The sequence below is a fragment of the Dromaius novaehollandiae genome, chromosome 7, assembly GCF_036370855.1.
Source record: "Dromaius novaehollandiae isolate bDroNov1 chromosome 7, bDroNov1.hap1, whole genome shotgun sequence".
NCBI classification, from domain to species: Eukaryota; Metazoa; Chordata; class Aves; order Casuariiformes; family Dromaiidae; genus Dromaius; species Dromaius novaehollandiae.
This window is the reverse complement of record NC_088104.1, coordinates 25514251-25534908: the sequence shown is the minus strand read 5'-3', so window position 1 is coordinate 25534908 and position 20658 is coordinate 25514251. Positions and strand designations below refer to the sequence as shown.

Here is a 20658-nt window from a genome sequence, read left to right as displayed (position 1 = left end):
CCCTGTTGCCTGCATTTGTTCTCTTTCTCATTAGGATATCTGGAAGACAGCGTCTTGTCATTCAGTCACCATGGATTTCTGCTGTTCAGTGAATTACATATAACATTGGATCCTTAAAACAATGGCTTAAAGTCGAACAAATATACATATATATGTAGAGAGAAATTAAATATGGAATGCTATACTGCTGGCCTTTTTCCATCACCTGTGCTTCAGACTCATTCAGAGCTGTTTCTATACACATTGTTTCTTCTCGTACTAGCTCGCACATAAGGTGTTTTGGCATCTCTTGATAGAAGGACCTAAACAATCTACAAATAGGGAAGTTCTTTTTGCATCAGTTTTCAGATATGCTATAAATTTTGATGACCCTAGTTGAAGTTTCCCAATCAGTTCTGATTACTGTCCAGATTGAACTATTTGGTTTAGTTTTTTTAATAAATCTATGAAAAACTTGGTCCAACATATTTAATTGTGGCACTTGGACATTATACTGTTACTTAGTTGCTGCATTCTTGGCATCATCTAGTTAATCAGGAAGCTGGAAGTTCTTCCTTTTAAGCCACTGTTGTGCTATCTTCCTTCTTCTTGTCTTAAATAGCAGTAGGATCAAAGTGTTTTTAATAACAAAATGCCTACAGTATCAAGCTTTGCGTCTCACAGTATCTGTCTTTTAGCAATCTAAATGCGTTTCCAGGCATTGTCTACACTTCTAGCAACAAGCTTTGTACTCCTATATACTAACTGATGGAGGTTCTCTGGTAACACATCAAGTTTTCTATTCAGGATATTAAATAATAGATCTGCTCATTCAACAAATATAGATAAACTGAACTTTGGAAGGAAAAAACTTTGTTACAATCTTTGGCATCTTGTTTCTGGATGGGTACTGAATTAAATCCAGGAAGCAATCTACTATGAGCTATAAATAGCTTATCCCCAGGGAAATGTCAGATTCTTACTAGTGACTGTCAGGTCAGTGCAAAATGTAAATATGGTCTTTGTTTTAATCTGAACTCAAATATCAAACTGATCTTCATATAGCCTAACTTAGGAACATAGTTTATGAGGCTTCTTTCCCCATATTGCCTTTGGAGAAAATAGTGATCTTCACAAAAGGGTTAAAAGTTAGACTCTAAATATGGAGAACATCCATGTATATAATGTGTGTGTGCATGCATGCAAATTCCAGAGTGTAAAAGATGCAGTATCTTTAAATATTCAGCTCTAGCATAGTATTAATAATAACTTATATGACTGGGTCTGGAAGTTATATTTTTCTAGAAATAGGAGGTAAAGCCTACTGTAGCTATCTTCTATGTTTATACTTGGGCAGTGTTTTTCTAATTTGCTATGAGCTGTTTTCATAAGCTATTCTCTTACTGAGCTGACATACCATGTATTTGCTGTGGATGAAAGGCAGATATAGGTTACTAGAATTCTAGTCTGAAGTTTGTACTGTTATCCTTCTGGTGGACAATGCAATGGCTGTGCCTGTTTACCTCAATTTTTGTGCTTTCCTTGAAACTTAAACAATGTTCTGCTCTGATAGTACCACAGAAATCTCTGGTTTGGTATGGCTTGGGCCATAGTTTCTTTATCCTTGGAGGCGTCCGAGTTGGAAATAGGTATTTCCCAGCATCACTGACTACTCTAGGCTGAACTAGAGTGCTTAATAGCACTAGTAGAGAGCTTCAATAAGAATATTTAATGCAAGCTTCATATTTCCATATTGCTGGGATTTGGCCAGACCAGGATCTTCAAACCCATCTCAATCAAGCCTAGCTCCAGCTCTGTAAATCATATTTATCAATAAGTATGCATATGAAATGGCTGTGCTGAGTTTTGACTGCGTGCTTGGTGTAGAGATGAGTTCTAGCTAAGATATTGCTCCATAATCTCAAGAAAAAAGCATTTTGAGTTACTACTAGTTATTTTAATCAGCTTTGAATGGCAATTTCTGGATTTACATCCCTTCTTTCCCTTGTGGTTAACCCTATCAACATGTACCCTATTCCTCATGATCAGCCTTGTCTGAAAAGCAACAAACATCTTGGGTGGTCCAGGATATAGATGTGAAACCTGTCTGTCTTACTAGTAGCATCTTCCCAAGCTTGTTACCTTTGAAATCACTCTTAGACTACTGAACGTGGTCCTAAAATCAAGCAAAACTGTTGCTAGGTTATGCCAATCCTGAAAGAATTGGATCTCAGTGTCGCAGATAAAGACTAATCAAGGTCTTTCAAAACATGGCAACAAACCTTCAGACAGGATTATCTTCCTTATGGGAGATAAAGGGCTTAGAGTCAATGAAGGATGGGCACATTTTCACATCCGAATGATCCTGGGGCACATTGACTTTCTTCATCTATTTTCCCTGTTCTCAGAAAAACAAACAAACAAAAAAAACCTCCCAAAAAACCCAGATCTTGGTTTTGCTGGTAACTTGAGTACTTTAACAGCTTGATCGGGTTTCAGTGGTCTTACAAGGACAAAAAGTTTTACTGAAGTGCTCACAAAAGGTACAACTGTAAATGTGTAAAAGATGGGATTTTTTTTTTTTTACAAAAACTTTTTTTTGCAGCAATTGGGCAGTAGCAAGTTATTTAAATGAGTCCTCTCCATAAGAGCTTACATTATCAGAAAACCTTTTCCATGGGTTAAAGGAACCAGATAAAAAGTCTCATGTCACAATGCTGTAGACTTTACTTTCTTGAAACCTTTGTCGTATTTTCTTCTGACATGGACTACGTTGTCCTTAGAGATTGTCAGCTCAAGAAAATTCCTGTTATAGATTCTCCAAATCTGAAGACTATGTTCATGGTTTGTTGTTGAAGCCAGCTGGAGCAGAGATCTTCATTACCTCTGAATAACTGCTCTACCTGCTGTCCAAGTAGATCTGATTCGTTCCACCTCAAATACGTTGAAAGTGATGTGTACAACAATGTTTCCATAATGTATAATGAAGGAAATGTTTATGTTACCAGTTAAGTTCTTTTGTCACTGTTGCAGGTAGAAATGATTCATCCTGTGTATCCTGCTTCTTTCTTTGACTTTTCTTGCTTCTTTCTCTCTGCTTATGGTTTTTTGGGGCCAGTTTCAGACTGAGGAAAGGCAGAGAACTTGCAGTTCAGTTCTTTGCTCGGATTCAGGACTGGCATCGCCATGTGAAGATCTGAAATACTGGCTATTTGTCTAATATAGCTCTTGGTTGTTCTGCATGGAAAGCGTGTAACTGTGCAAAATATAAGATTTCTGTTCCTCTCAGCACTCAAATATGAGTCCTTCACAACATACTTATAATAATAATCCTAACTTAAACAGTATACATGTATGCATGGTCCTTTATTCCTCTTCAGCTCAAAGTACTTTACACAAATCCTGTACAGGGCCCAGCAAAACAGTTTACAAGAGGAAATGCAACTGCTATATATAGTCTTTTGCAAGGTCAGGGAAATTTAGACAAAATATAATTGCATGCTGTAGGATTTGCTTATGACACTGGAGTTAATACTCTTTAGAAAACTTATGTATTTTTTGTTTATAGTCTCTTAGACTGATCTGTATCTTGATCGGAGACTGAGGCTCAGAACAAGAAAGTTCCACAATGTGGAACATGAACACAGAATTAAAACCGCATCCTTGCTTCAGAGCACTTACTGGCTAAACTGTCGCCAGAGGTGATGAGGATATTTTTTAATTAATTTGAAATGTGTCTGATGTCTTATCTGTAAAATTTAGATAAAGATTTTTACCTTTTTACAGTTCTATAACATTTTTGATATGTGTTAAATAAGTTGAATGCTTGGCAGAGCTATGGCTTCAGACACATACATGGCTCCCAGCATGAGAAATGCAACTGTGGTTATTAGGAAGACTGGGAAACCAAAGCAAAGGAACATATCCAGGACAAGGTTTTAGGGGTTATTCCAAAACTCGGATGTGATGTATGCTTAAAGCATTGTCAGTAAGCAAAGAGTTGCAGCAGTTTAGTCTCCACCTGCTTGCTATTGCCTGTCCACTATTCTACCAGGAGCTAGCATCCCTTCTGCAGGATCAGCATCAGACAGCACGGACTTCATCATGTCACTTGAGCTGCTTGTCTGGCATTTCAGCACAAATCCTCCTTGAACAGCAGTTTAACGTAATACGCTGGATTGCAGCACAGACACAGTTTGGTTTGGCTCTTACGGCACGTTGTCCAGCTGGGGCCAGTGAAATCTTAAGCCAGCCAAATGCACTCAAGATCCCTAGCAGAGAGGGTGGGTTTTCTACCACTCTAGGTAGCAGATACAGTACAGGAGAGCACTTTAATGCGACGCCTTGCTCACCATGGAGTTGAGTTAGTGGCAGTCGAGGAGCCTGCAGGACCAGAAACAGTAGGTTTGGCCTACCAAATATGAGGCTATTATTAGCATCGTGCTGGTTATACGGGATACAGCGCCTCAGCCACCACCAGGCAGGTCCGCGCTGCCCCTAGTCACCCCTCCACGCGCGAGACCGCGCAGAGCCTGCTTAGCTAAAGCAGTGTCACGGCTCCCCGCTCAGCCACACCCAGTCATTCAGCACTTCCGGCCACACAGACATTCCAGCATTGCCAAGCGCCCCGTCGGCGGCGGCCAGTCAGCGGCGCGCCCAGTCCCGCTTCCCGCCCCTCTCTGCCACGTGACTCGCGTTCCCCCGCTGCCCGGAGAGATGTCACTTGAGCTCTCGCGAGATGTGACGGAAGCCTGTGGGGGACCCGGCCTTTAATGTGCGGTTCGGCCCCTGTTCCTGGGGTGAGTTTGTAAACAGCGTGCGGCGGCGGCGGGCGCGGCGGCGGCTCCTCGCCTCCCCCCACCCCCGCGCGCTGCAGCGGGGCGCGGGCGGGGGCGCGCACCGGGGCGGGGGGAGCGGCCCGGCGTAGCGGTAGGCGGGGGTTACCCGGGAGGCAGTAACATGGCGCCGCCGCTCCGCGGTTCGGCCGCCCCCTCCCCCACCGCGGCCTGTGGCTCCCGCCGCCCCTAGAGCCGGGGGCGCGGCGGGGCGGGCGGCCTGGCCGGCCGGCGCCGTGGAGACCGCTGCCGGCGCGGAGGTAGGGCCCCGCGGGGAGCGGCGCGAGGGCGGGGGGCGCGGGCCGCCCTGGCCTGGCCCGCACCCGGAAGCGGCCGCCGCGGGAGGGCAGCGGCGGTGTCCGCTGCGGGCGGCGGTGGGGGGAAGGTGCTGCGGCCCGGCCCGCCTCGGCCCCGGCCCCGTTGCGCTCCGCGGGGGCCTCCCGCATCCATCTGCTGCGCTGGCGGGAGCGTGTGCGCGGCCGGGGCCGAGAGGGGCGAGGTGCGCGCGGGAGGGGCGAGAGGCAGCTGCGCTGCGCCGTGGGGAGGGGGCGTCCTGCCACGGCCTGGCCTTGGATGCGGTCCTTGTGCACCCGCTGCCCCCGGCTTGGCCTGCGGTTGTGCGCGGGGCCTCCAGAGTTGCCTTGGTAAAGGTCGGCAAAGCTTTTCTGTGAAAAAACACGTTGCAGGTGCTCTAGGAATGACGGTTGCACATGATAATATTGGCAGAAATATTTTATGCCCTGGTGCAGCTGTATTTGGAGTTAGGGGATATGTGTGCTGTCATGGTGCTTCTGTTGTTTTATTCATGTTACAACCTTTTTGCATCCTCATTTGTGAAGTGGGATCCATGAGGATGTTTCCATGTCCCATCCATGTGCCATGAGTTAATGCTTTTACTTTTTGTTATATTGCGCTCTCTCAGAAATGGTGTTACTCATCAAATAAAGATATTGTCACCTATTTTCTTCCCTAGAATGAGAAATTCTAATAAAGCAAAAAATTCTGGGTCATCCACTACTTTCCAACTAATTAAGTCGAAGTGTTTGTATTTTCTTTTCCACCTTTTGAAGTCATAGCTTTGGGGTTTTTTTTTTTTCCTTGTCGTAGTCTATTCATGAGGTCAGAAATATGTTGTCCCAAGCTGTTGCCAAGTGTAAAGCTAGATAGAATTAATAAAAAAAATAGCAAATAAAGATTAAAGTCATGATCCTGCCTAAGCTGACATCTAAGATAGCGGTAGCATCAGTTGATAGCAAGAGGAAAACTTTTTCATGTGGTCTTGGTTTTCTATAAGTATTCTGGACATAATGTCTTCAACATTCCACTAAAACATCAGCTAATTTGTTTTAACAGGAGCACCACTGCATGCATACTTTCAGGGCCACAAAACATAGTCAAGTGAGGCATTCACTTTAGTGTTTATAATTCTGCATTCTAGAACTGAAGTCTGAAGATTGTCTTATTTAAAAAAAAACAAAACACACAGAGGCTAATAACTTTGTCAGGGACTGCTTGCTATATAATGCATTAAAAGAAATGTGAAACTAAAAAAAAAATCACTTGATGTATGTGTAGGGTGAGGTAGCTTTTTTTTTAATCTGTGATGAGTTTCTATATTAATAGTGATATTGCATACTAATATTTCATCAACTAGTTGAGCCTTTGGTGGTCTTCACTGTGTAACTAGTATTTTTATCCTAATTTAAATTCTAGAAATATGAACTTCTTTGGTATGTCTCTTTCCAGAAACTTCTTGACTACACAGTATCTAACATAAGGTGCTCTGGTCCTAAATTGCATCTTGCGTAATTTCATAAATCATTCTGTTTTTTATGCTGCTTTTGTGACAAATTAAGTGTTGTGCAGCCTCAACCCAAATAGTATGATATTGTTTTGATTCTTATTTGAATAAGCTTTACATGCTCTCTTACATAAAGTTCATCTTCTCTCATCAGCTATTTTTCTATTTTTTTTTCCACTATGAATTAGCTTAAGCACACAAATGCATATTTACAGGTCTAAAAAGCTTTACTAACTTTTAAAGTTTTATCCGTTAGTCTGTTATTTTTCCTGTAGTTTTATTTCCGATCTCAACATGTCTATGGTCTGTTAAAATGATGCTGAATTTATATATAAAAATAATTAAATGAGTAAATGTGATTCAATACTATAACTTTTCTTCTAACAATGAACAGAGTTCAAGTTATCATCGTCCCCATACATAACAAAACTGCGTGTTTGTTTTAAATTGTTAAGATGCATTCTAAGGAGACATTGAATGTAAGTAGAAGATAGAAATATAAGACCACATTAAATAGTAATGCAATAGCTCGTGTTTTTCAAGTTTATGCCATACTGGCTCCAACAGTATTCTGTGTTAGTTTCAGTTTAGAAATTCGGGCTGAGCTCCTGGCCATGCCAGAGAGAACTTCTCCACTAGCTTCCACTCTCTATTGTAAATGGGAGTCCTGCAGTGGACATATTCATGATGTATTTCACAGGATCACAAAGCAGTTGGGGCTGGAAGGGGCCTCTGGGGATTATCAAGCAGGGTCACCTAGAGCAGGTTGCCCAGGACTGTGGCCAGTGCGATTTCAAATAGCTCCAACGATGGAGATGCCACAACGTGTCCAAGCAGCCTGTTCCAATATTCAACTACTATTGCACTGTAGAAGTGATTTAAGATATTTACAGATTTTTAAATTAAATTCTTAATTATTCAATTTTGCACTTCATGGGTGCAATCTAGAAAAAGTAAGCATTAAGTAGCTTTTCTGTTGGTCTTTTTGCTTTTTTGAGTTTACTGGAAATTATGTAGAAAAAGGAAACTGGATTTCTAATGTCTGTTAGATTGATCGCAAATAATAAAAACATTGAAACTTAGAAAAATGAATTGGGGAAGGTAAATCCTAATATCTCCTTAACTGAAATGTTAAAATATCAGGGGAATACTAACCCTGTATATTTCTTCTCAGAGGTTCATGTGTTTTTCACTTCACTGTAGGAGTTGTATTTACATAGCATGAATTTTCACTAAAACAAAGAAAGATCAAAGTGCCTCTGAAAAATATTTAAGCCAGTGGGTTGAATTAGGAGCTACCGTACCCAGCCAACAGGAAATGTTAGGTGTAAATGTTTTCTGTGTGTGTTCCCTGTTTACCAGAATTGTACCCTCATATGCCTAAAAGCCTGTTCCTTCAGCAGAACTGAAATAACTTGTTTTGTTTCTGTACATGAGACTATCTGGGCAACTGGTTTTCTTGTTCTCATTTGAACTTGTCAGATCAATTGTCCTCATGTCTTTTTTTTTTTTCCCCCTTTTTCCTCTTATTCAGGTTTCGTTTATAGGATGTCAGTTATGTCTTTTACTTGGTTTGTCCTAGACATTAGTTACAAATGATTAACAAAAGCATCAGCAAAAAGTGTTACACGTGACTTTTCTTAAGAGGAAAATTGAGCATAATGTTGCAGGCATTATTTTCTTCCTGATTCTTCCCCAGAACTCTCTGGAACAGATTGTGTGTCTTCTAGGAAATAGAACAGCCACTTTAGTAAGCAGTGAAGTGGCAGCAGTGAAGAAAAAGCTCCCAGTTTCTTTTTGGATGGTTTTTGAATTTTACATCCTTTAAATACTCTGGATTATGGCTAATAGTTATGTTTCAGAATCTACTGAATAACATCCTGGTGATCCCACTTGCTTTATAAGGAAGAATGTTCTTAATTTTAAAAACTTTTCTCCCTCAGACTCTTCATTGTTTTTTTTTTCTTATGAATGCTAAAATCTATGGTGAGTTTACACAAATAAAGTCAGTTAGAGCACTTTGGAAAGTGGACTTTAACAGTGAAGTAATAATCAGACTGCCTTTCCTTCACCTTTCTTCTTTTGAATTACAGGAAAGCGAAAAGAGCTGTTTCAGCCCCTCCAGGTAAGTGGAGCAGTGTTTATTTTTGTTCCCCCCCCCCCTTCCTTTATAATGCCAATGTTTTGTTTTGTTTAACTTCTTAGTAGGTTATGTATTCTATATACTAACTTCTGATTTTTACTGAAAGCAAAAGTTGCAAGTCAGCCTCTATAGAAATTTGTGGAAATAAAGATGGGGTCAAATGTGGGAGGTGTTTAAAATTTATGCTTTACCGTATAGTATACAAGTATTGGAATTGTAATTCGTTTAGCTGCAGGAGAAAGCCAGCTGTTCTAATTTTGGAGGTTTAAATTTGGAAAACAAAATAGCTACATTTTTCTTAGAAGCATCTCTATTAAAATTCCTGTGTGGAGTCCAGCAAATCACTAAATTCAGCTCATCACAGATAACCATTAAAAGAATAGTATTCCTTACTGTGGTATATATAGTCAGTGCACTTTACTTTGAGCATGAAAAGTGAGATGAAAAAGTTATTCACCTCAAGTAGACTCTTAGAATCAATAGACTTTCGATAGTTTTGACCATGCCCTTTTATGTCTCGGTTTTATATTATAAAATGAAGTTTTAAACATTTTTATAAATCTCATCTTTTTTTAAGGATACTTCTTACAGCAATCACACACCATGATAAGGTCTACAGAAAAGCCTGTTAAGAGTTAATAATTTTTTTTATGCAGTAAGAGTTGGTACCTTGCAGTGATAAGGGACAAGATCCCAGATCAAATGTAGAGTAAAATCAGATGTTGAATAGACAGTATCAGTCTTGATGAAATACATGTCGGCAGGAAGATACATCACTGATGCTGTAACTTAAGCATTTTCTGATATGCAGACCCAGGGGAAACTTTATGGCAATGGATTATCTTAATTTTGGTTTGTCTCAACAGTCTAGCACAACTTTTTGTCTAACTTTCTCATCTTTTCAAACCAGAAATTACAGGTGTTTCTGGAGATGGAGCCACACTGAACCACATGTGAGTGGTCAGTATAGCTGGAAACTTTGTGTTTGCATCACAGAAGTTTAAGCAGTAGGAGGTAAATCAGCTGTTGCTGTAGTTGACAGGTTGTCCTCTATGGACTGTCCAGATTAGAGGGATGACACACTTGTGAGCATGTGAATCTTCTTGCTGGCCATGAGAGAAACGCTGAAAATGAAGAGTCCTAATTTTACTTCAGGTTCTGCTTAAGCATTATAGTTGTCTGTCTTTTCAAAAGAACTCTTGTTTCTACATTCAATTCAGGTTGTTTTCATGCATGCTGTTCATGTGACAGCACTGAAATTATAGAAAGGCAGTCTCTGTATTGCTACAGTGCCTAGAAAAGGTAATTATAGGGGAAGACTGCTCAGCCCATGAACCAGTTAACATACAGAGGTCTTTTGGCATACGGCCTGCTTAATGCAGGTAAACTGTTTAAGAGTCCTTAGCTGCAACTCTGACAAATCTTACTAGGGGTGTGCAAAGAATTTTTCTCAGCAAACTTCCATAGTTTTTTTTAAGGGACTGTTAATGTGCATGTATACATTTTAAAGAAGTATTTAAATGCTTAATAAAAAATTTTTGTGATGAAGTGTCCACTGTGTTTTCATTGCTCCTGATATGTAAGGAACTAAGAGAAAACAGAAGAAGCTTTACCAGAAGAAGCCTACAAGGCATTGGTTAAGTCAGTGCATGAGTCTTACAGGTTGCCTTCAGGAAGGTATTTTAGAAGCAAGCTTCAAAGTATGCAGTAATAGTTTTCAGAACATATACTTAGTGTTTAAAATATCAAAAAAAGTAAAATGATTGTTGAAAGTCATTTGTGTAGCACATTTAGTGTATTGTTTTATAGAACCATCCTTACTTTGTAAATAAGAGCACTGTTTTAAGTATTAGCAAATTATGTGCAACCCTTATTGTTTTTTATTGCTCTTTATATATATTTTAAACATACATATTTATGTATTTTACTGTACCGTGCTCCCTCAAAGTGATAAAATAAGCTTATGGCATTTTAAATAAGAATGTGCATGAAAATATCTTAACGTGGTGTTGAAAGTATGGAGTGAATGAGCACCAAAAGTGTGGGACTGCATTCTGATTAAAGTACCAAAATGGATAATACTGCCAAGATAATTTAATGCTTTTCCTCTGTTCAGCTCTGATCCTGTTTCTCAGTGTAATGCAGAAGACTACAACAGAATATAATCTATAGGTTTCTTTTGCTACTGAAAGCAATTTAGGTTAGGAAGGCTTGTAGAAAAACGTACTTCATTGGACTGCAGTAGAAAACATTTGTTTGAAATCTGCAGGTTATCTGAAGAGATAATGTTAAGGCTGAAGTTTCACATTCAGATGGAATTACTTCAGGAATGATCTTTTTTCTGTTGGACAGGTGTTTGCTTGTACCTGGGTTACCATCCAAGGTGGCTATAAATCTAGCTATGGTAGCTAATAGCTAATGGTAGCTGTTGGCTTAGATGTTCACATCCTTAATTTCTCATTTGGTTTGGTGGGTAACGTTCGGTCAAGAAGGCATTTAAGTTCCTTTTTTATTTCTGGGGGGAAGAATATTTTTAAATTTCTCTTTAACTGTGATATTCTGTCTTACAGAGCAGATAGTTTCCAGTAGCCTTTTGAAATTAGAATGACATAATCACAAACTTCTCTCCTGAAAGTGTCCTCTGTATGCTAGTCTTGTTTTTTTATTTGTCTTGGGCAAAAGAGGAGGCAAAGGCAAAAGACGGGTTCTTTTTGCCTGGCAGCTACAGTTGTATTTGGTAGGCTGTAAAGTTAACCACCTAAGTCATTTAAAGCTGTCAAAACTTTACCCGAGTTTGAGTTCTTTTTTGTTGTTGTTCACCTCTATTTCTAGCTACGATGATGTCTTTATGGTGTAGGATAATTTAGGACTCTAGAGATCATGTTATCTAAACCCCTGCTCGAAGCAGGGCAAACATCAGAATTAGGTTGGCTTGCTCGGTGCCTTGTCCACTCAACTTTTACATATCTCTAAGGATGGAGATTCCATGGCCTCTCTGGGCAGCCTGTTCCAGTGCTTAGCCACCCTCACTGTGGGTTTTTTTTTCCCTTATGTTTGCTTGTAATTTCCTTGTCGTGGTTTGTGAACATCGCCTCTCCTCCTGTTCTTGCACACCTCTCAGAGTCTGGATCTGTTTACTCTATAATGGCGCATTAGGTAGTGTAAGACAGCAAATAGATTCCTCCTTTGCATTCCTTCTCCTGGCTGAACACACTGTGCTCCCTAACATTCCTCTTGTATGTCATGTAGTCCAGCCCCCTAACTATCTTGATGGGCCCCTGCTGGACACTCTCCAGTTTGTCAATGTCTGTCTTGTCTTGAGGGATTCAAAACTGGACACAGTATTCCTGCTGTAGCCTTGTAAGTGCCAAATATAGGAGGGTAATCGCTTCCCTTGATCTGCTTGCTACGCTCTTGCTATTTCAGCCCAATACATATTGCTGCAAGGAGCTTGCTGCTGAATTTGACTTCAATTTGTTGTCCACCAAGACCTACAGGTTCTGCAAAGCTGCTTCATAGCCAATCAGCCCTCAGCCTGCACTGTTGCATGAAGTTAATTCAGTTCCAGGCACATGCTTTCCTGTGTTTGCCTTTGTAATAGGTAAATGCAATCCTTACAGTTTTGACTGGACTAATGGCCCTTTGTTTTCCCATCTTCTCGGATTCAGTTTCTGTTTAGGCTTATAATGTCCAAGATCTTAATGGAATGCATAAGTGAATTTTCTTTTCTCTTTTAAGAGCAAAAATTACAGTGCTTGAAGATGATAAAAAAAAAAAAATTTCCTCAGATGTTAGTTGGAATCTCTTTACAAGGCATAATTTCAGAAAATTACTTCAGACTGTGGCCTGCAGTCAAGTAATATTGCAAAGTCCAGGAAATGAATTTGTCTCTGACCTTTTTCCAGTAAGTTATCCTGGAGGACAAGACTTTTGTTTTCATTTTTCACAAGGACTGATGTTCATAAATCAGATGTTGTTAAAATCCACAAGCTTCACAAACTTTCACAACCAAAACATTGACAGCAGACACCCACTTCGTATGCAAGTATGTGTTTTGGTAATGCTACTTTAAAAGAGAAAATGGGCAGGCAGGAAAAATTGGTCTTTACAGACTGGCCTGAGAAAAGTACTATCAAGAGTACTATCAGTGAGGTAGGTTTTTTTGGCTGGTACTATGTGATTGTCAAAGATTGACAACAAGCAATAGTAGTACAGTGAAAAAAGTGTCCTGTATGCCCCATATGTTAAAAAAAAATCTTCATACTCTTGGAAATAAGGGAGGCTTTTGATACGGTCAGCTATTTCTGATATGGTTATAACTCTTATATCCATAATATACATACATACGTGTACACTATATCCATATATTACTATATAGGGCCCCCATTATGAAGATTTAACAATACTAATTTGTTATTCTGAAAAATATTCCATTAATTGCTAGTTTCAAAACAGCATTTAAAAAATTCTGGATGATGCATAACTTAGCAAAGATAATATGCTCATGAGGTGACTTGTAAGTGTCTGTTGAAATTTTAGACAACAGAAGGATGTAATCCTAAAGCTTCATTGATGATACTTTGAAGTCTTAGTCGCTGAGTATTCAGACTTGCCCATGACCTCATCAGTATTCTTTTAATCAAAGTTCATAGTTTTAACAGTTCAAGAAGTACTGAATTCCTTCAGAAACTTGAGACAGGTTGCAAACTCCTTGCGAAGAACAGCAGAAAAATCTCCATTCCTGATTTGCCTTGGCATCCATTCTTTGAGACGTAGATGTTTCTCTGAGTTGTTGGTGCCAAAGACTCTTAAGTTTCTAGCAGCCATTCATCACTTCTTGGCTGGTGATCTCAGTCTTAATATCCTTATTCTGTTGAAAGTGTATATTTAGAAGTGACACCTTGGAATCTCCTCCACTCCATGTTTTTGCTTCTTTGCCATTCAGTGCCCATGGCCAAGGACACTGGACTCTCCTTTCTCTTTGAAGTAATATTTAAGAATTCCATACAGTAGTCGTTGCAGTATAGGTCTAGGCAAAAGGATCAGGTAGTGTGTCCCCTACATGTACAAAGCTGAGGTATTATGTTTTAAAAGATCTGCTTAAGCTAGCTTGAGCTATTTCATGTCTAGTGCTGAATAGTGTACCAGAGGTACACGTTCTCAGAATACTTGGGCAGCTTCAAAAGCCTTGCTACTTCTCATGGCCAGTCTTTTGGGGGAGAGATGGGCTTATTCTGGTTATGGTCTGCTTTAGTGATAGTTATCTTTATTTACTTACCAATTCAAGCAGAAGTCAAAACTAATGCTGTTAGATCTACATACTAATATGCATACTTAATGCTAGATTGTGTTTCCTACTGGGTAAAGCCACAGATGGGTTAAGAGTGCTTATCATTGCCTGGCTAATTAGCCAATTTGGTGCCTTCATTTTTTTTTCCTTTATCATTTGACCTTAAAATGAGAGAAATTCAGTGGTGAGATGAAAGTTACACATCACTGTCATGTTTACTGACATGACAACAGTATCGGGATTTTATGTGCACTGTATCAGAACTTTGTTTTTAGTCAATGATGTCACAGCATCTGCATACCAATTTTACACGTTGCCCTGCATGGGTTGGCTGGATCCCATCTTGTGTCCCTCTTCCTCTTCCCAAAGTGTAGTGATGCTACCTTGGGATGTTTCTTTTGGGCTCGTAGGATGATGGAGTAGCCAAGAAAGGGGTGCACTCTCCTTTCTCTTCTCCTGTCCAGTGGTGTCCTTCCCTCTCCTAGAGAACTGCCCGAGAAGACTTATTGTACTAGCAGGTTCATTTTGGTTTTCTGGAACCAGAAGGGAAGTCTTGTGCTACAGTAAGGCCCAGTAACTAGATAAGTAGAAAAAGAGAAGTGGAACCCAACATAAACTTGAGTTTCTAGTCCTCCAGCAGATTGAGATGGGAGTGGAGGGTTCGTAATGATGAGGGAGAAAGTTCCAGCTCCTGCGCACAGCTTCCTAAAACCATGTCGACCACTTATTCAAAAAGTTAATACAGTATCAAAGTAATGTATAGAATTACAATGCTTTTTTGGTATGGTATCATGACAGATTCAAGTAGATCACTACATTTGCATAACAACATATGGTACAAATATGTTGTGTTCTTAGTGACTGTAGGGGAGAGATTGATTTTTCTTCTTTTCTTTTCTTGCTCTGCTATGAGGGCAAACAGCATATTTCTTTTCCTTTTCCACTTTTTTTGGCTTCCTGCACATTTTAATTCTAAAATTCTGACCTAAAATGGTTCACCTGAAACTTAAATGAAAGACCCTCTTTGTTTGTAAAACTTAAATTTTCTGGATACTACAATTTGTTGCAGGCATCCAGCTTTGAGACGTTTAGTTAGAAAAGATGTTAGTTCTAAAGTATTTTTACTCTTTTCAGTATTTTCCCTTAAATTTTATTAGGCCCTGATTTCTTTGGCCCTGATTGAGTTGTTAGGTTAATTTAAGGCCTGACTTCTTCCTTTTGTATGTCGAGTTCTCACTTTAAAAATAAGGGATACTGGAACTTTTTTTTCCTTTCTTTTTTTTTTTTTTAAACAAGAATAAGTAGAATGAGAGGGTCTTTCCAAAACAGTTAATTGTAAAAGTATCTCTTCTCTGGGAAAAGGTATAACTAATCGGTAGATGGGTTGAAGTTAACTATGTATTTGAGAAAGCGTTGTTTCATGGATGAATCGTGGGTAGTCTATGTTATATTGTTGTATTATTATAATTATATATTATATATTATCCAGGGAGATTATGAAAGAATAATCACATGTTATTACATGTTTAGTATGCATTATAATTAATGTCTCTCTCAATTACAGTTCATTGCCATGAAAAGGAGGATATGATAGTTTGCCCTGTGAAATCAGCTTACATGTGAAATTTGGCAGGTATGTATATCTCTGAGTATACAGCACAGCACAAAGTAAAATAGCATTAATATTTATTACTTCTTTCTTAAATATTGTTTAGCCTGTCAATAAATATTAGCTATATAGCCAAAACATTAATAAAATACATGTTTTTGTAATTACATTTATGAAAGATTACATAAAGGGCTATTCGCTAACTTAGTTTTAAAGATGAGCTTTAAGGATCATGAAAAAACTAAGAAATCAATGGCTTTCTCTTGTCTCTCTGGAGTATATTCTTGACTATTCAATTCTATCTACTCCTTTGTCCTTTTTTTGTGGGTATTAGATAATTATTGCTATATATTTTTATTTCAATAGTAAGCTGTCTTGCTACATTTTGAGATAGTTCTTGCAATTAGTTGTGTTACATACAAATACTTGCCTTTCCAACTGAGATCCATGTTCAAAACCTACTATGTCTCTGTTTGGTTTTGTGTATCTTCCTTACAGAGCTTAGAAACCGTACTCTGAACCAAAATATCCTTGAATCTCAGGTATTTAGATAATTCTTAGTGCAGCCGGAAGACAGAAATTCTTGCCCAGGGAATATTAACATCTTTTTTGGATGTTGATGTATTGATAATTTGTTGCAATTGTTTTAAATACTTTCCATGCTCATTTTAATACAGGTAACACAACGACCTGTGGAATATGAGTGATGACAAACCCTTTTTATGCACTGCCCCTGGATGTGGCCAGGTAATGGGCTGATTTGAAGTTATTAACAAATGTCAAATAGAAATGACAGTGAAACATATTTCTAGCGACTGTAGGAAAGGGGTTTTATGATAAGTGGCAGAAAGCATCTGTTTTCCAGCTCTGCTGAAAAGCAGGTGACAGCAAGAATTTCTAGCATTTTAAATATGTATTTATTAGGAAATAATATCCTTAAAAGGAAAAACTAATTAAATTATCCTGTTTGAGCTGAAAACAACTTTTCTAGCCCTGCCTTATTTGCTTGTTTTCTTTTTTTTCCTTTTTTCCTTTTTTTCTTTTTTTTCAGTAAACACTAATTTATATTAGGTAACCTGCATTTTTCAGAATATTCAAATGTTAGCCATTGTGAAACTCGTGGTCATTCTGTCCTCAGAAGTTTAAGTAAAGTATCTCAATTTTTTCTCACTTTGCAATAACCTAAAATTTTGGTTAATTTTTACATCCATTGTGACTGCAAGTATTTAATGGCATAGAACTTTATATACATAGCTATAGAGAGAGGTATACAGATATATAAAAAAGGAAGATGCTAACAGTATGCATGCCATGAAATGTGTTTCAGTTCCTATTGTAGTTTGTATATGTTCTATTAAATAGTGTTAGTAGATAGAACACTGAATGTGAGCTGAAGAGAAGAATTGTTACTAATAAGCATCTTAACAGATGGTTGCTTAAAAGGAAACTGTCTTAACACTTTAATTTAGTAACCAGAAAACGAATGAATCTACATTATCTGCTGCATGAGATTAAGACATCCCTGCTGCCTTTATATAGAATTAATTTCTTGAGCAAGCTGCATTTTTTCATTATGTTAATGTACTTGGATTTATTTGGATTTTGAGTTCAAAATATTTTCATTTTTTTCTGAAGACTTTAGATTTTATTATGGTTGACAGCATTAGTGTTTCATTAATGGATCCTTTTGTATTTAAAGTGGGAAAGGACTAAGATTTCTTATTATGTCTAATATGTTCAGAGACATCAAAAGCAACAGAAGAAGCCTGCTTTTCCCTAAGCATCGTGTTTGTCCCCATGCTATTTGAATCTGGTTTTGGTGTAAACTCTATCAGAAGTGTTTTGGTAACTAAACCTCCTAGAAGATGCATCATGGGGCTACAAGAAGAAAGAAGTTCATGTCCCTGAAAATGGGCAAGGCTCCTCCAGATACCAGCTCATATTATAGAACAGAGAGGGAGTCAGGATCTGGAGATCCCATTCCCTCCAAGGGAGCCTGTCTATCACGTAATGGAGACAGGAAGAGGTACTGAAAGTGTCTTAGAGTGAAAGAACACAAAGTTTCTGGCTTATGTTGTATCTAGAGATACGACAGAGAGGACCTATAGATAGCTGGAAATTCACAACCCATGACAAGCAAGCTTCTAACAAAAAATGTCCTCTCATTAAACTTGAATTTTTAAATCCCTCCTCAGCTCCACAGACCTATCTCCTTTTCTCACTGAAATATTCTGTAAAACTATGCTCTAAGGTTAACAAAGCTTCCTATATTGATTTCTATGACACTTGATGGTATCTATTGCAAGATGTATGTGGAGTGACTTAAATTATTGAGGGAGAGTCAGAAACAAAGTTTGGGTTCCAAATGTTCCCAGGGGAAAGTAAGAACCAGAATATTTTGTAAAAAGTAGGTTGGTTTTGTTTGTTTTTAGGAAACCTGCATCTTGCAAAACTTTTTCTTTAGATTATCTCAGTTAACTGACTTTACCCCTATTCCAAGTGCACAGCAAACTTCAAGTTATTCTAAGTAAGGATATCTATTTTACAGCATTTAGTTTGTATGCTTAATGCTTTTTTCATAAGTTGTGCCCAAAATTTTGGAGAAAGGATGCCTAAAACTGCTGGATACTTCTGAAAACTTGACAGCTTTTTAGCTTGTTTAGTTTAGTTTGTTGACAGCCTTTACGTATCTGAGATTGCCCCAATGTTTCCCATTCTGTCTTTTGTGTTAGACAGTGAACAGTCAAAAGTAGCTATATTTTGTTTTGTTTTTACACTATTAAATACAGCAAAGTCTGATCAGTTTTCATTATTATAATAATACAAACTACAGAAATCAAGTATAGTCATTTACTAAACATTGTCAAGCTCCATTACTACAGCAAATAGCTGTTTGCTAATGGTTAGTGAAGTCTGCATCACTCTGAAATTTTATTTTGTTTTTTTGATGAATGCAGGTACTTATTACCATTTCCCTAATATTGTTACTATGAACATTATTTATTTGAGTGTTATATTTTTTGCATGGTATTGTTGACCAAGGAACAAGGGAGTTGTCTGTTAGCATAGTTTATAATAATTCTACATGTTGTAAAGAATGACTTTCTGTAGAATTGTATTCACTTTGTTCACATTCAAAATTACAACTTTTTTTTAAAACTTTTTGCCACAGCGTTTTACCAACGAGGATCATTTGGCTGTCCATAAACATAAACATGAGATGACACTGAAATTTGGTCCAGCTCGTAATGACAGTGTCATTGTGGCTGGTTAGTATATACTTATATTAAAGTTTGTTCACTTTTCTGCTGCAATGTATGTACATTTTGTGTATTTTCTATACATAATGCATAATTTCTGTGAACAGAGTACAAAAGGTTTTCCTTACTGTGTTTGACCATGACATGTGTTTAGTCAGTGTTTTCCTGCATTAGTAACTTTTGTTGGGATCTGAAGCCAATATTTTATACATAACTAACTTTTATTTGGATTTGATATATAATGTCTTTTCAATACTTTAATAATTGATTAAATTATGTAATAAGTTTTTATATGAGAACACACTGTTAAAGACCATGCCTAACATGATCTGTAACCAGACTGAAACATGTTTATGGCTTAGTTATTCTTTGTCTTTTAATTTCTAATATATGTGATGACATCAGAAAAATCAATCAGTAATAACTCTTACTCTTTACATGAGATAGTAGAAGGAAGATAAAAATTTGGGTGTGTGTGGTTTTTTTTGTTTTTTTGTTTTTTTTTTTTTTTACTGTATTTCCACCTCTGAATTCAATATTTTCTTGGTCAGTTATACTATTAACTTTTTTGTTTCTCTAGGATGAGAAGTAACCACCAATGGATAATTGCATTCTAAAGTTTAAAGTTCTTGAATGAAGATAGCACATGCTAACTATGAAGTTACAGTGAAGTTATAGTCAGACTGTTTTTCAGTGGTGGAACAACCTAAATAGATTTCACAAAGGCTTTCAGATCTTTTCAAAACTTCTTTTTCTCTAAGCAACTAACTTACTGTGAGGAGCAGACAAATAAAACTATGCTACTCTTAAGCTGACTGTTACGTGTTTTTAACATACTATCTGTGATCCTCAGCAATGAAACCATAAAAGGGGCACCTCTCAAATCAGGGGTGTGAGAATGAAACCATGGCAGTGTTCTCTTTGCAATCACATTTCACTGTATGCACTATCAATCAAAACGTCTCAGTTAATTGATATTATACGCAATCTTACTAATTCATAACATTTTAAAGGCGTTTACTTTGTAGCAGAATCTGATGGAGCATGGTTTCTAGTGAAATAAGGAGAATATGCATACTACCAAAAATTTTATAGAAAGACTTTTGAAACTGATTCTTACAGTAGTCAGTAAGATACCAGAAGTCGTACGTTTCCAACTTGCCTGTATAAACATCGTAGGAGTCGATCCGTTTTGTGTACTGTATCACACTTGCTTTTAGAACTTCAGCACGCTTGAGGATAGTTGCTACTGTTTCCCCTGTAGGAGAGGGGGGGAAAAAGCAAACTATGAGCTGTAAAAGCAGTTTTCTCTCATGTTTGAAAAAAGTACTTCATGTAGGCCGCATCTTTGAAAATAGAGCCTGCTTGTTCACTAAAATAGTGTGCTATCCTAGACTATGCACCTCAGAATAGTTTCCTCCAGTCTCTGGGTGCAGACAGAAGGAAAACTTAGATATCTTCCCAGTACCATAAGGGCCTTACTGGTTCACAAACTTCAGTTACTCGTCTCCAGCAGGTGGAGTAACCCTGCTGGTTGGCCTGCATGCGAGACAAAGGAGTGTGCTTTCAAGACATAAGAAACTTTTTAATCATGTTATTTCTCTCTTTCCATCTTATGTCTATTATTTGAAACAAGGAAGTTTTCTCCATAACCAAAATCATAAATGAATGTCAGCTTACAAAAACTAAACATATTAATGCAAAACCCATATATTACCTCTGTGTGTGTGTGTGTGTGTGT

General features: G+C 38.1%; 1 protein-coding gene across 6 annotated transcripts in view; it reads left to right on the top strand.

Moving 5' to 3' along the window:
- Window positions 1–4638: 4638 nt before the first annotated feature.
- The window catches only part of ATF2 (activating transcription factor 2), a 56163-nt gene continuing 40143 nt past the window's right edge, over window positions 4639–20658 (top strand). The window contains exons 1-6 of one of the 6 annotated variants that reach the window (XM_026092798.2): window positions 4639–4778; window positions 8709–8740; window positions 9669–9711; window positions 15613–15681; window positions 16335–16404; window positions 18830–18926. In XM_026092798.2, the coding sequence (XP_025948583.1) occupies window positions 16357–16404; window positions 18830–18926 (145 nt within the window). In that variant the 5' untranslated portion in view covers window positions 4639–4778; window positions 8709–8740; window positions 9669–9711; window positions 15613–15681; window positions 16335–16356. Of the gene's footprint in view, window positions 4779–4887; window positions 5075–8708; window positions 8741–9668; window positions 9773–15612; window positions 15682–16334; window positions 16405–18829; window positions 18927–20658 lie in introns of those variants that run through there. The other 5 variants (XM_026092791.2, XM_064514987.1, XM_064514986.1 and 2 more) reach the window with 5 other exon arrangements.